The sequence below is a fragment of the Heliangelus exortis genome, chromosome 10, assembly GCF_036169615.1.
Source record: "Heliangelus exortis chromosome 10, bHelExo1.hap1, whole genome shotgun sequence".
Taxonomy (NCBI): domain Eukaryota; kingdom Metazoa; phylum Chordata; class Aves; order Apodiformes; family Trochilidae; genus Heliangelus; species Heliangelus exortis.
This window is the reverse complement of record NC_092431.1, coordinates 8,573,606-8,589,116: the sequence shown is the minus strand read 5'-3', so window position 1 is coordinate 8,589,116 and position 15,511 is coordinate 8,573,606. Positions and strand designations below refer to the sequence as shown.

The 15,511-nt window shown below is 37.2% G+C and overlaps 1 protein-coding gene across 5 annotated transcripts in view; it reads right to left on the bottom strand.

The window, feature by feature from the left end:
* DOK7 (docking protein 7) overlaps positions 1-15,511 on the bottom strand; it is a 57,007-nt gene that overhangs the window by 5,882 nt on the left and 35,614 nt on the right. For 3 of the 5 annotated variants that reach the window (XM_071753388.1, XM_071753390.1, XM_071753389.1), the window contains exons 8-10: positions 8,824-8,866; positions 1,741-1,806; positions 622-687 (exon numbers count right to left, since the gene is read on the bottom strand). In XM_071753388.1, coding sequence (XP_071609489.1) covers positions 622-687; positions 1,741-1,806; positions 8,824-8,866 — 175 coding nt within the window. Of the gene's footprint in view, positions 1-621; positions 688-1,740; positions 1,807-5,807; positions 6,391-8,823; positions 8,867-15,511 lie in introns of those variants that run through there. The other 2 variants (XR_011727745.1, XM_071753391.1) reach the window with 2 other exon arrangements.

The following is a 15,511-nucleotide window of genomic DNA, read 5'->3' as shown; positions in this document are numbered from 1 at the left end:
AGCATTGCCTATTCTGGGTGGCCAGTGGTACAAGATGCTTAAAAGAGAGAGCAGAGGACCAGAATTTGAAAGGAGAATTTGAGAGAAAACCAGAACAAAATGCATGGCTACAGCATTCTTTAATAATTGGTAGATGAGAAAAGGGGAAAGAGCAGGAAGAAAATAAGATAGTTGAGCAATGAACAGGAAAAGAATAAAAAAGAGAATGCAATGGCACTGGAATGAGGGGGGAAAGAAAGGAAAAGGTGGTATAATTGGGAAGGGAAGAAAATTATATTTGAAACAGGTATTGCAGCCTTTCTTTCACCATGGGTTAGTCATATTTTCTATCCTGTGTAGGCACCACTTTCAGAAATGTGCAATAAATAAGACAGGAAGATAACCAACCCTATAACCACAGCCCTGAGATAAATGTTTGTGTTTGTGAGCACCCATGTAAAAATCTGACATGTTCAGTGGGCACCACCACCAAAATAAACATTTAGAAGAGATCAAAAAACAACAAAACTAAACAAAAACCAACCAAACAAAGAAGCCCCACAAAAAAAACCAGGAAATAGACAAAGAAACAGGAGATGTTAGTGTCCTCTAATGCAGGTGGCTGCAAAGATCTTTACTGACCAGGTTCTTCAGGACCAGCAGGAGTTCCTGGTTCTGGAGGAAGTGTCAGCATCTCCCCTTTAGGACCTAGAATACAGGAACATAATCAACAGCTTTGGATTTAAAAAATTGTACGATGAAAATTAAGAAATGGTTTTCTGGGTTTGACTTATAAACTTTTAATCTGAATAATCATTCTGAAAAAAAACCTCAGAAACACTGTCCAGTGTTACTTTTCTGTAGTGGTGGTGCCAGCAATTTCTAATGAGTGCAGCAGTGAGGAAGTAAATGTTAGGACATCAAAGGCCACTGCTGGCACCAGTGTGTTTTGCTGTGCATTGTTGGGGCAGCAAAGCTTTCCCAAATGCGTGAATCAGGGAGAAGTGTGTGGGTGATCTTGGGAGCATCTGGAAGCCTGTTCCACCACCAACATGACATAACTTCTTGATTTCTGACAAAGCACTGTAGAAAATGTTTAAACTAGCCCTTCCAAAGATAACTTTGCTTTCCAAGTGCAAATCCTCATCTTTGTTGCACAACGTCACCAGTGCTTCCAGAGCACTAAGCTGAAAAAAGATGCTTGGGTTTCCACAAGATCTCAGACATTCCACCCCAGTTCAAACAAGGCAACCTGAATATATGTATGTATGTATGTATGCCCGTGCTAAATGTATATATGCTTATGCAACAAACATACTTGGCTTCCTTTTGCTAACAAACACTCAATTTGATATGCTGTTGATTTTTTTTCCTCCATTATCATGAAGGTGGGTTTTTTAATGTGTTTTTTTCCCCCACCACTTAATTCCTAGGGTTGCAGGATTTCTCACAGTCTGAGGTGGGTTTTTTTTGTGGGTGCTCTTTGTTAAAGTGATGGCAGAATTCTACTGCTCTGAATAAGATTACTGCCTCTACTCTGACACTTATCTCATCTGTCACTGCCTCTTCTAAACTTATCCCATCTGTCAATGCCTTTCTAACAAAAATGCTGCAAAGCAAAAACCCCAAAGAAACACATAAGTCTTACAATAGACAAGCAAGTCATACACTATCTTTAACATTTTATGAATTTTTTTTTTATTAAGGTAATTTAATATAAATTTACATGCATACACATTCCTCATAACCACTCACACTTACCAGCTTGGAGGCTGTGCCCTCTATGTAATTTCAAAGACCCAGAAGCTGACATGATAGAAGCACAACCTGTTTCCAAAGACAGATATTCACAATAAATTTAAATATCTGTTGCTATTATTAGCTATCTGCTGTGCATCAGCAGTTTTAGTAGAAGTTCCTGAAACATCAAGAAAAATTTCAATAAGAATTCAAAATTATTATTCTTCATTTAAGCAATGGTGGATTTTTTCCTTTCTTGCTGAATTCTTTATTCTGAGACTGTAGCATTATAATCTAATTTTGTTGTTTTCTTCTCATTAGAAAGAAAGGATGCCCTGTATGAAAGTTCAGAATATTGACCTCTCTATCTGAGTTGGGTACTACCTTACTCCAGAGACAGTCATCTTGAACTGACAAGTGCAAATGAAAGCTGAGTAGGGAATTGCGTTTGCAATCCATAATATTGCTTTGGCAACCACAACATGTAAAGTCCAGTAAAATCTTATCAGACTGGATCCAAACCTATTAAAGTTATTGGGAAGAACTGTCCCACTTCAGCAGCCCAGTGTCCATAAGCTGGGGCAGGGGGAAGCATCTCTCTTCCTTGGGATTTGAATCCAGGTCATAGCTGGTTCTTGTGAAGCACCATTCCAAGTGGTACAGCCAGGAAAGCTTTACCACAGGTGGCACAGCCACTCTTCCTTTCCCTATTTGGGGAATAGGGAAATATATATATACATATATATACATATATGTATATATATATATATATATTCCCTATTTTTCCCTATTCAGATCAGCAGGAACTGCCCCAGGTACAGAAGTCTGAGGAAGTCAATGCCAGCAGCAGCGTGGTGGGCAGGTAGTGTGGTTCGTTTACATGACCATTTCCCTTCTTTAATTAACTGGCGAACAGATCACCATGATACTTACCTGGTCAGGTAGCATTGTCTCTACCCAGCCATGAAATTCTTGTCTCTACTGTTTTCACTGTGGGCACCTCCATCATGATGAAGAGCATTCACCTCCTCACATGAATAACTTTGAGGGGACTTCAAATCCTGCCCCTGTAACAGGGCAGCTGTGCCATGTGCTGCTGTGTATTGGGCAGCAGGTATGAAATGAACACTCTCTTCTCTGAGCAGGTGAGACATTTTTTGCAAATTGTTCTTAAAATAGCATCCAAAAACGACCATAATTCTTACACAACATGAAGAAAATCCATTAGAAAAATAGAAGTTATATTCACAATACAATAAGAAGTCTTCATGACTTAATAACCTAAAGAAAATGGTAATTTCATTTTTTCCATGTATAAAATATACATTCATCCAATATTTTTCTAAATCTAATCATTTCCAAGTTTATAGAGTTATTTCTATACTTTTCCAAAGTAACTGCAAATAAAAACCACATATTATTTCAATTAATGAGGACAACGGATGAAACAATAAACAACATCTATTTCAGAAGTATACATAAAACCTTTAGTTTTGCAGTCATTGTGTACACAAAAGCATTGATAGGGTAATCCCAAGCTTGAACAATTTTTAAGCATATCATACTGAGAAACTAGTTTTGTATTTTAACAAATATGATCATACTAAAGAATCACTAAAAACATTATCTGAAATTTTGTTTCAATAATACTGCTAGTAAAAGTAAATGCAAAAAAATGCTGGCCCTAGACTAGCTGATTTACTTATATTTTCACTGTAACTGATTTTTTTTCTGACCTCAGAGCATCCCATCTCTGCATTATTATCAGAATATGCTTTTAAATAGCTGAAAGCTTTCTTTAAAGAAAGATTACAGCTTTATATGCTAATTGCAGCTTTGCCACAAGACTTTTTTTTCCCCTAAAAACTTAATGTAATTCAGGAGAAATCAGTCCAGAAGAAACATAGGTTTTTAAGGAGCATTTGTAGGATTTGTGAAAAGCACACAAGAGAGGGAAGGATATTTAAAACAATGACATATTCCAGTCCATTTATAGCCAACTGGAAGTTTTGTCATTTGGAGCTTGTTTCAAAGACCTATTTTAATGCTTCAGAATTTGACCTGTAGCATTTTCCTCATTTTTTAAAATCTGGCAGCTAACAAATATTTACACAGGCCAATCTTTCATGGATTTTGTCTGGAGCTTTGAACTGCTTCATATAAACACACATCAACAGAGTTCAACCTAGATATTTCTTCTTCTCTACAGCTACTTCTAAACTGCTTTGTTTCTCATTTATGAATCCTAGGGTAACACTTGCAGGAATGGAAAAAGCAAGTTAGCAAAATAAATTTCTGAATATATAAAGCATCCAGAAGGAGACAGAAAATCCCCTCCATCATTCTATTTGCCTGACAAGTTTTTATTAAGAATAATTTTTTCCATTTCCCCTGCTATCCAGTTCTGTAATGCTGACTCACTCAAGTAATTGTTATAACTGAGTAACTGATTAAGAGAATATTTTCTGTTCTGATTTCCTCCATGTGTTAGAGGAAAATTATATTCAAAATGTGCAAAATTAAAACACAATGCAAAATATTTTGCATTCCTACATGTGATAAGATCCAAGATACTGATGTAGCTCAGTGATGACAACCATTACTTGAAACCTTTTTCTACATTCACACACATTTCTTTAAGCTCACTCTTCAAAAATAAGCACAGTTTACAGTAAATGTGCTACAAGAGCCATGAAAAGAATTAACAAAAAGGAGGGAAGATGGAATATGTGCTATAAACTGAGCCCAGACAGGTTACATCCTCAAATCCTGTCACCCATCATTACATGGCCAGTGAGCAGACACAGAAAACACTACACTGCATTTCCCAGGAAATTTCCCTTCTTACTGCCCAGCTTCTCCTTTGTCTTCATGGAGTAGGTGTGAGATTCCACTGATGATCTCAGTGGAATTCTTCTTTGCCTCAAAAGACAATTTTAAAGTGAAAACCCCTGGCTGGGGTGGAAGAAAACACCTTGGTTGTACTTATGCTGATACACCTGGCGTCTGCTGCAGCTGACTGAGAGCTCCCCTTTGGAACAAAGGAACTTGGGGATATATAAATAGTCCATTCTGTGGCTGTGCCCACCATTGGCTTCATCAGCCCCGTCCAGGATCAGAACAGCTCGATCCCTGGTGGTGCCCCCATCACTTTCACAGGGTTTTATCACTTTGCTTGTGCCAATTGTCAAATAAAAGCTTATGCTTGCACCCAACCCTTGATGACTGGACTTTGTTCATATGGATGAAAACAAACAAAAAAAATAATATTACTCCAAACTGTAACAGTAGGCCACAAACTCTGCAGTCCTGGACTATTAAATTTGCTGATGAGGAATCAGGACAGAGGAAAACACTGTGCTTTGCAATAAATTCTTGCTTCTTATTGAATAAAACTACGTTTATTTTCAAGTAGTTGATTCATTCAGTCAAGCAACATTTCCATCTACTCCTTTAATACCTGCCTTAATGGAGCATCCTGATTGAAAGGAGAAATACTGCAAGTACACCAGAAGATTTCTTCATGTAAATGTAGTAAAAGACTTTTTGGTGAAGTATAGGTGCCCTATAGAACTTCCCTAACTTTGTTAGTCTTTAGTTTTCAGAGTGATTAATGTATCCAAAAGAATCAGAGAGTCTCTAACTGCCTCTAGCTATTATTTCTCTTCCCATTCTTAAAGGCCACTCCAGCCCAGCAAAAGCACCGAGCTAAAATAATTACCATTTGCCTGTACCAGGAAACTCAATGGTTTGGTTTACTTTAAAATACACCTTAAGATACACTTTAGATACACATATTTTTTCTCCAAATATCTTTATGCAACTGAAGCTTAGGATCTATACTGGCCAAGAATGAAGGTCACAAAACATATTTCTTTAGTAGGAAAACAAACAAACAATACCCAAACAACCAAAAACCAAAATATAATAAAGAAAAAAAAAAAACAACAAAAAAACAAAAAACCCACAAAAAACCAACAACCCCAAAAAAAACCCCAAAACCAAATCAAACAAAAACCCTGGAATAATCACTATGTTTTCAAATAAGGTTCCTCACCTTTGTGTTTTGGAAGGCTGGGATATGCAATTTCACCAGATTTCATTGGCAGAGAAGGAATGGGGAAGCCAACCAGGAATACAGAAAAGGCAGGACTAGAGGGTCACTGTGGCATGGATCTACAACCTTTTGTCACCCCCAAAACAGGAAATGGGAACCTCCTGGATCTACCCAGCCCTGAGGATGCAGCAGCAGCATTTGGACCATTCACCAGCACAGGATTTCACCACTCTGACATTTTTTTCCCCTCCTGTTAGGGCCCCGGTAATCAGAGAGTCACTAAGGCTAAGGTTTAGCTTGTACATGCAATCTGTATTTTTATCAGCTTACTTAAACCACTTTTTCTGAGCTCTTATTTTTATTCCCCTACAGAATTACTTTGAGTGCACTTAGAAAATAAAGCACAATCAAGAAAGAACATGGAGTATTATGGCAGGCAGGGTTTTATTAATCAGTTTCTCATTATACTAATGCTCTTCTATTCCAGTGTTTAGCCCCTTGAAGTATAAGACATCTGTGGTGGACACTGTTCAGCACACAGTCTTTTATGGGCTCAATAAAAGTACAATTGAGTACTTTGTCTTCCTATACCTGAGGACCTGGCAACACATTTCCTGGAAAAAAAATTGTGAATCATAAATTATTTTCAACCGAAGCAACAACGAACACCACAGTATGGCCCAGGTTCTTTTTTCTCACTGCTCTCAATTAATGGCCCAGGTTCTTTTTTCTCACTGCTCTCAATTAATGCCTTTAAAGCCTAAATTTGGAAAAGAAGTAACAGGCTGCATAAGTTTGAAATAAAAAATTTAAAAATGTATGAAAGAAAGACCATTTTTCCATCATAAAAGCTAAGCTGTCAGACAGCTGAGTTCATTTGCAGCACCTGTCTCCAATTACATACTTACTTTTATTCTTTTTTATCTTCCTGACTCCCTACCTCTCTAAAAACAATTTCATACAGATACAATGTTCATGATCAACATTCAGCTGACATTTCAGCTGAATTCCAATCCACAGCATTGTCCTATGTTTATTCCTTAATTCAACTTCTCAGAATAAATAGCAAGTGTCTCTATTGCACTAAATTTTCTTCCAATGGGAAAAAAAAAAAAAAAAAGAAACACATAATTCAAGAGATCACAAAACTGAAAAATTTTGAAGTAGGAGGACATTTTCTAACTTATGTACCCTTTCAGCTGTTGGTTGATGTGATGCCAGAGCTTGTGTCACAGGGGTACAGACAGATCCAACCTCCCACTATAGAAGTTTGAGCTCTGAAATTCCCATAGTGGGGTCTGGCTCCTGGGAATAAGAAGGCAATGAGCTTCCCTGCAGTTAATGGTAAAGGACAAAAGCATCTGAAATATGGTGCATAAAGTCTGCATGAGATGCCTTCTCCAGGGATTGAAAAAGGGTCCCTAAACATCCTGCAAACCCATTCCCACTCCCAGTTTAGCTTCTCTTAATAGGAGCCTTGGGATTCAGACTGTTGCATTCTCATGGAAGGGCTGGCAACCAAAGAGAGAATCAGTGACATTTTTCCCCTTCACAAAACAACCTCATGGTTTAAACATCATTCACAAAACAGGAGAGCTGTGATGGAGTTCCACTCAACCAAGAAAATTCAATTATTTCTAAGGAAAGCACAAAGGAAAACATTACAAGTAAAAGCTGGAGGTTGCTATCTAAGCTGTTGCAACAAACTAGAAAGGAGATATGAGATTTAAATAACAGGCCTAAATTAGAGTGAGAAACAGCTGTTTGGAAATATGTTCTATATGTAGGAATAGCAAAGTGATTTAAGGTGGATTAAGGATTCTTTATGCAGAGAACCCTAAATGCACACCTGCCAGACGCACAAAGAGAATACATCCTAACATCAGGACAGAGGCTTGAGCTAAAAAAAAAACACCTCCTTCAGCTCTGTTTTTCCTACAGTACTTTGATTTATAGTAGCAGAATCAAGAAAATGACAAGCCCTTCAGCTCACCATTCTGAGAAGGAATGTGCTGGCTCTTGGTTCCACCTCTCAACACTGAATATGCATCTCATTCATGTGTCTAAACACATAAACAGCTCCTGAGAAAAGGACCTCGAGTCTTTGATATTGCATCCGCTAGATCATGCTACAGAATTCCTTAAACTTTCATGAGAACTGTGTAGGTGTCATGAGAACTTCTTAGACTGTCTATGCTAAACCTGGGTGCCTCCAGAATCCAGATGTCTCAGAAATCAGGAAATCTGAATCATATTTTTAACCTCTGTCATCAGGTCATGGTAGTTTAGGGTCCATAATAACCACAAATGCTGTCTATTATACTTAAGAGCAGGCATTTCCACATCATGAATAGTCTGAGATTAATCTTTTGTCATATATTGTTTGCATCCACAATTAATTTGCCACTGAAAATCATACAGAATTAATATGTGCCCACCACATACAGCTGTAGACCAAAATTCTCCTGTATTTACACACAATTTAATCATAAGTGCTGGTTTCCTTGGACTGATTAGAGAACTAGAAACCTGAGTACCAGACAGAAAGATAAAATTAGAGTTAATGATCCAATTTGTGCTTCTGCTTACACCTCTATAAATCAAAAGTAGTTCCACTGACTCGAGTGGAATAACTGGGAACAAGATCTGCTAAATGCTTCTGGATTTTCTGCTGCTAAGACAGACAAAGGAATAGAGTTACTTCTGACCTTCTCCAGACACACCTCCTTATCCTAGGTATCTTACTGCATTTGTTCACATAAGTATGTCTTCTATGCTTCTTTGCATCTTTGCTAAGGTTTTTAAAAGTAATCAAGAAACCCAGCCATAAAGAGTTGTTCTATGTCTATTGGAAGCAGATGACCTAAGAAATCTAATGTATTTGCAAATAATTATCAGTCATTAATTCTAGCAGCAAAACCAGCCACTAACAGAATAAATCTCAATGCAGTCTTTAGTTCTGCTTCCATAAATTTTCTGTTTGTCTCATCATAATTTTGAAGTTAAACATTATTCTTTAACAAAGCAAATGACTAAAAGGCTCCTACCTGGTATAGCTAGTGAGAGTCCAGACTGTGATATTGCTGTTCCCTAAAGAAAACAGAAAATTTTAGAATGAAAAATCTTTGCAATAAGTAGAAAATTAAAAAAATATAGGGAGAATGGCATCATTAATCAGAAAAGCTTAACACATAGTTTTAAAATCCAGAACAGTTACAAAGATGCAGACCTGAAGGTGTTCAAAACATGTATAAATTGCAAAACCTTTGTGTACTTTATAAACCTTTGTGTTTTAATACCTGCAACATGGACCAGCTCTGAACAGTGGAATAGCACATGGCATACAAGATGTTTTGGTGTGATTCCCTAATGCAAACCTGGAAACTATTGCTTCAGTATTTACCTGAGCTTTTATGCTTATATTTAATATATAAGACATTTTATTTGGGCAGCTTTTTAGAGTAGAAGGAAAGGGGGGGGGAAATCGGAAACATGGCCAAGTTTTATTTCTAAAACAGAAATAACATCCCACTGCATTTCAGAAAAAGAGCATTTAATTAATTTAATTACTTGTTTCTATATTTACTCTGTGCCACCACAGAAGCTGCTGCTTTCTTTTGGGGAATATGCAGAGGTATCCCCACAGAAAAAGGACAGAGGCCTTTAGAGTCCAGGATGAGCAATAATCTGTATATTTAGATTACAATATTTTTCAATTACAATAGAATTCCTATTAATTTTTTGTTACTATTATTTATAGAAGACTTAAAATTGCTTTTCTTCTCCCAATAATTTATTAGAGTTTTATTAACCCAGAATATGAAAACAATAATTTCCCTGGCTTTGGTTATGTCTCTGGATGTAGAGCAGATAAGGCTGCCCCTGCAGGTAGCACCTCCCAGCTTACTTAATGGAAAAGAAAGTGGCAGCCTGCAGAGCTGAAACACAAAGAAGGGAAATCTTGCTAATGAAAAAGGATCTCACAACTCTGTGGCAACTTCTTTGCTTTTAAAAACAAGGGGGGGTTGTTTTGTGGGTTATTTTGGTAACTTGTGGGATATGGGGAGGATGACTGTCACTCAGAGCATGGGCTTGATGCATGAAACTAGAGAGCAAGTTAGAAAAATATTTTAAACCCTTTTTCCATAAATGCATTACACATCAGAATATCCTAAATTATGGCAGAAATATGGATAGAAATAAAGCATAGAAAGAAGAAAACCTGAAGAGAGTTTGAAAGTTCATTGAAGAAAGAATGGTGTTTTGGTTCTTTGCTTATACATAATCTCCCAGAGAGGAGTGCTCTTATATCTGTACTGATGTAACAAGCAGCAGTAACACAAGCCTGAATATTTTTGTAGTGATTCTCACCCTATTGCAAAGTTATTTGCAAAATAGCACACGCTCTTACTTGCTAAACAGTTCTGCTTTCCCTGTAAATTCAAGTTGTATCTTCTTGATTTACTTGCAAATGAAGTTTTGCTGGTTTTCCCTCCTCCCAGTGTTGCACAAGTATAGCACCTCTCCAAGAATGAGGATTAAAAATCACTAGTGCCAAACTGTTAAAAACATTTCAGTTGCAGAGATCTTTTTATTGACACGCTGCATAATGCAAGTAAAAATCAATCAGCAGGGCTTTCTGACCTCTGAAGGGGAGTGAGAACTCAAACTATCATTTATCTTTTATTCTGTACATCATATATGACATAGAAATAATTTAAAAAATTGAAAGAGATAATTTTGTTAATATAGGTACAACTTGTTCAACAATGGAGCCTTATTTTATGCCTGGAACTCTTAGTCACTCTTACAAAATAAACTCCAAAAATTTATTCATAAAAATGAACAGATTAGGTACGATTGAAAAATGTATAAAGGATAGAAAATTATATCAAATAAACTGTATTTCAAAGTCATTATGAGAAAATTAGATTATATTTGATGAAAACAGGCAAACAGAAGTTAGATGTGTAAAAGTACATCAGATGTGGGATGCTGATAAAACATCATTGATATTATAGTGAATAGATGAAAGACAACAAATAACTAAAAGTATCAGATGTGATTAGATTTTGAAAAAATGAGCTTGAGATAACAAATATAAAACCAGTTTTTTTGTTATCAGGTGAATTTTCCAGACTATTTGATTCCTGGTTTAATTTCTATTTCAGTGTATCCAGTTCTATTATTTCTGCAACTCTGAGGCCTCCTGTTGCAGTTTGCTGGGAGAGAGACTTCATTAACTTACAGTGGCTACCACTAAGGCAGTTCAGTAGAAAGAACAGTATCAGAGACTCAAAAGCTTTTTTACTTCTATAACACTCAGAAAAAAGATGTTTTTGTCTGTGGGAGAAGCTTTTAAAATTATTATGGTATAAAGTAGAAAGGGAAATACATGGGTTTCAAATGCAAAATAAAAAACATATCTCAAATTATCATACAACTACACCAAAGAAGAAAAGAAGTAACCCCACTCAAATAATCTGCTTTTGTTATGCCTGCCATGGTATCCAGACAATAGCTAACAAGGGATCTAAATCCTGCCTACCCTATAATATTACTCATAAATATAAGCGAAATATCTTTCTAATGAAGATTCTTTTATCTATCACCCAAGACCTGAGTGCTGAAGTATATGATGCTTGGTTGTTAGATCAAAAAAAAGCAGCTATGTACCACTTGTGTAGCACACAGCATGAACTTCATGTCCAGGGCTATTTTATCTCTGATAGTGATCTGGCTGCTGCCAGGTGACATTAAAAATTATGATCTACCTTCCAAATATCTTGGGTAGGGTTCAATGATAGAAGTTAGGAGAACCCATTGGTTGGATATGCTGGATCATCAGTCATGGATTAGCTCTGGTGCCCTCAACAGTTACACAGAACCTAAGCCTTGCCATTAATTTCTGTGCATACAAATAACCACCACAGTGCATAATCCTTTTTACAGCCAAATTTGATTAATTTTCCCCCCCTGTATATCTTTGTCTTTCCCTCCTTTTTTTCCTTTTCTTTATTAATTTTGTTTCATTCAGTATCATTCTCTTTAAAGTACATTAAATATATAATTTAACAGATCAGTTCCCATTTAAATATTTACCGGACACAAATGATGTCCCCTATAATGAGCAGTGTGCCCACCTTTCCCTGTATATACTCAAATCACTTTCCACTGACTACATACCTAAATAATGGCTCTAAGGGTAGGAACTCATAGACAGCTGTTTCATATAAAACATAAAGTTTCGAAGAACCAAAATAGTTTTGTTTCATATTTTCTCCTAATTTTCTCATATGTTTAATTTTTTCTCCTAAAAAGAAGAAAACCACACATCCGAGAAAAAGGAGATCAGCTGCTGTGGATTGTAATACTGAGCTGAGTTCCATCATCACTGGCAAGAGTAATGAAGTGCCATTTGCCTGATAACTGTCAACATTTCAGACACACCTCATCAGTCACAGTTTCTGTTATTCCCTTTGTGTATCTTCTGAAACAAAGCTTTTCTTTCATCTGTCTGAGTTTGGCAATTTCTTTTAGCTCCATTATTCTGAACCTTGTAACGCTTCGAGTTCTCAGTACAGGAAAGACATGGACCTGCTGGAGCTGGTCCGGAGGAGGGCCAAAAATATTACCAGAAGCCTTCCTGAGGATGAGGACTCCCAGAGAATGCTCCCTGAAAAGCAGAAACTGAGAAGCAAACTTCTCTAACACAAAGAACACTCTCGTGCCTGCTGTACATATCTGGTTCATCACAATCCCTCTGGTTGCTTCACATAGGAGTTTATGACAAGAGTTTCTTGAGCTGTCAGCAGCTTCACAAAGGACACAGCCAGAAATTTGGAATGAAAATTTTGAAATTAGCATAAAAAACTAGAAAAGCTTTGATTGCTTTTAGAAAATGCAAAAGTCTTGAACATTTCAGAAATTCTGCAAAGGAACCAGTCCCTAATGAACCTGACAGTTAAGGTACTTTCCTCATAAGGATTAAAAGACTATGACTGATTCTTGGAGCAAATCACCAGACCACTTTAAAACTGGAATGCCTTGGTTGCCACAGGGAAAAAAAAAAAAAAAATCCCAGGAAAGGTTAATAAATACTGAAACATGGAGCAACCTTCAAAGGTCATATGCTTTAATGGGCTGTTTCACAACACCCAGCATTTGACCATGGTCTGAACAAAAGGTTCAAACTTATTAAACTCTAAAATCCTTCACCACAACGCCAAATGAAACAAACTCCTGCCCATGGAATGCTTCAGGTGCAGGGCTCCAATTCCAGCCACAAGCTCCTGGTAACTCAACGTCATCTGGCACAAGGCAACTCTTGGCTTACAGAAAGATTGCTGAAGTCAGTTCAGAAACATCTCAGTTTGCTTAGCCAAGCCCAAACATCAGCTATTTTCTAAAGCATGAAGCTGGCAGTTTCAGTGGCACTGGCAAGCCATGCTGTGTGTCACATTAAAATACACCAGATATACACCTCCTATAACCTGGGAGATAATCACAGCTCAACTGATCTGCGAGTTACAGGTATTTAAACAAGAGAATCAACAAGAGATGCATAGGAATAAAAATTATTTTTTAGTTCTAGTCCAGATTTGTGAACCTCATGTTTTTACAGAGGAACTCTTTTTTTGTGATTTAAACATGCTTCCTTTGAAAGTGAACTTCTGCTTCTTGCTGCAGGCTTCCCAGATGTCTGTGGCCAGCAGCTGTTGGTCACCCAGTGCAGAACACAGCCCCTTGGTATCAGAATATGACCCATTAGCTCCAAACATGACATGTCTGCCTTTTGGCATACTCTGAAACTGTCCACTTAAAGGACAGAAAAAAAACCTCTGCCACAGCTGCCACAAAAGCCAACCCCTGGATCCAGCTGCCCAGCCTCCCCACTAAGGTAAAAGTCATCTCCAGCTGGCAGCAACAGCCCTGAAATTCAGATGGTAAAAGTGTCAGTTGTGATGCTGAAGGATGAAATTCCAAGCTCTGCTACAGATAACATATGGGGATCAGGAAGGTGGCACAGCAACAAGGAATAGGATTTGCTCCTGTCTTTTGCTTTTCAAAAAAGAACTTAGAATTCCATCCTACTGGAGATTCACACTAGATGTGTACTGAACAACTTGACTGCACTGCAGTTACATGTTCACATGTCACTTCTTACATGGGACATCTGCCTGGCTCACTGCACCAGAGGGTGACACGTGTGTGAAAGCTGTCGATTCCTTAACAGTGAGGGGCTTAACTTTTCAACCCAAATAACAACTTTTTAACATCAAATACATATCTCATCATGTATAAACATATTCAGACAGAATTCTAGAGGAAAAACCTATGCAATACCAACCCATTCATATAAACTATCCAGTGCAAACACATCAGAGAAGTTTGTGTCTGTTTCCAGGCACTACTACAAATCAAGGTTACATATTCACTAGACAAAAACCAAAATCAAGAGCACATACACCTGGCCCAAAGCAGTAACACTCATCCCAAGTAGACAGCAAAGTCTGAAGGCACCACCTACCCCTCACAAGCTGTCCTAACATCAGTATAAGCTGGCAGCTTCTGGTAACAGAGAAATGCCCAAAACCACAACTGAAGAAACAAAAATAAAAAATTCTGCCACCTCATATACATAGATTTTTGTTTTGTCTTACAATATTTAAACTAATTTCATAAGTTTGAGTTTCTCATAGGTCTTCAAAAAATGGTTATGATGATTCCAGACCAAGAAAGATTACTAAATACTTCTGAGAATTTGAAAGTCCTAGTTAGTTACAGGTAAATGTCAGATACACAGTGTTTCTGTAGAGGTAGAAGCACCTCATTCTTTCATGGATGTTTTGTGAGGAAAGATAGAATGACAAGGTGCAGAGACATGCCAGTAGCAAACCCTTTAGGTAGATCTGTGTAAACTAAAATGAAAATGTGGATACCAATGATTAGGAATATTGCTGAACACATTCTATTCTGGAGTTTTATGAAAATCAAAAAGTTTTAATTTAAGCACAAGACAAGCAGCAGATTTTCTAATTCTAGGTAGTGTTGTCAACTTTTTAGAGATGTTTTTTAGACTTGCTCAGCTAGACTATTGGTAATTAAACCTCATTTCCAAAGATGCCCACAGAAACTGCAGTGCTCAAGCAAGAGTTCACCTACACCTTTGTGCTGACTGTTGAAGGTTCAGCAGTGCACCCATAGCATTGCTTTCACAATTCACATTTTCACAGGTGAACACAAGTGTTGATATTCACACTGATCCACAGGACTGCATAGAGTAGGTCAAGCCATGGAAAAAGACAAGATTTCTTTTCCAAGTGGTAAAGCCTTCATGGATAGATAGAAGTAGCTGAACAATAAAAATCTATGTTAACTATGTTATATATATTTGTATCCCTATTGAAACATCTCTGCCTACAGCTGTATTCTAACATAAAAAAAAAAAAAAAGTTATTTAAAACTGAATGCACTTTTGATAACTGGAGGGAAAACATCTTTTCTATGTATGCAAAAAAGATTATTTTCTTTTAATAGAAACTGGCACTTCTGATGTCCTATCAAGTGCAATGGAAACAAAGAAAAGTACAAAAATCAAAAAGCCTTCAATTCCATATATTCCCATTTGTATTCCATGTATTCCAATTTCCAACAGGGGGTAGCATCACACTACTGCAAGAACACTCAGTTTCCCCACATTTGCTAGTCTGAGCTTCCCTGTGCAGTACATTT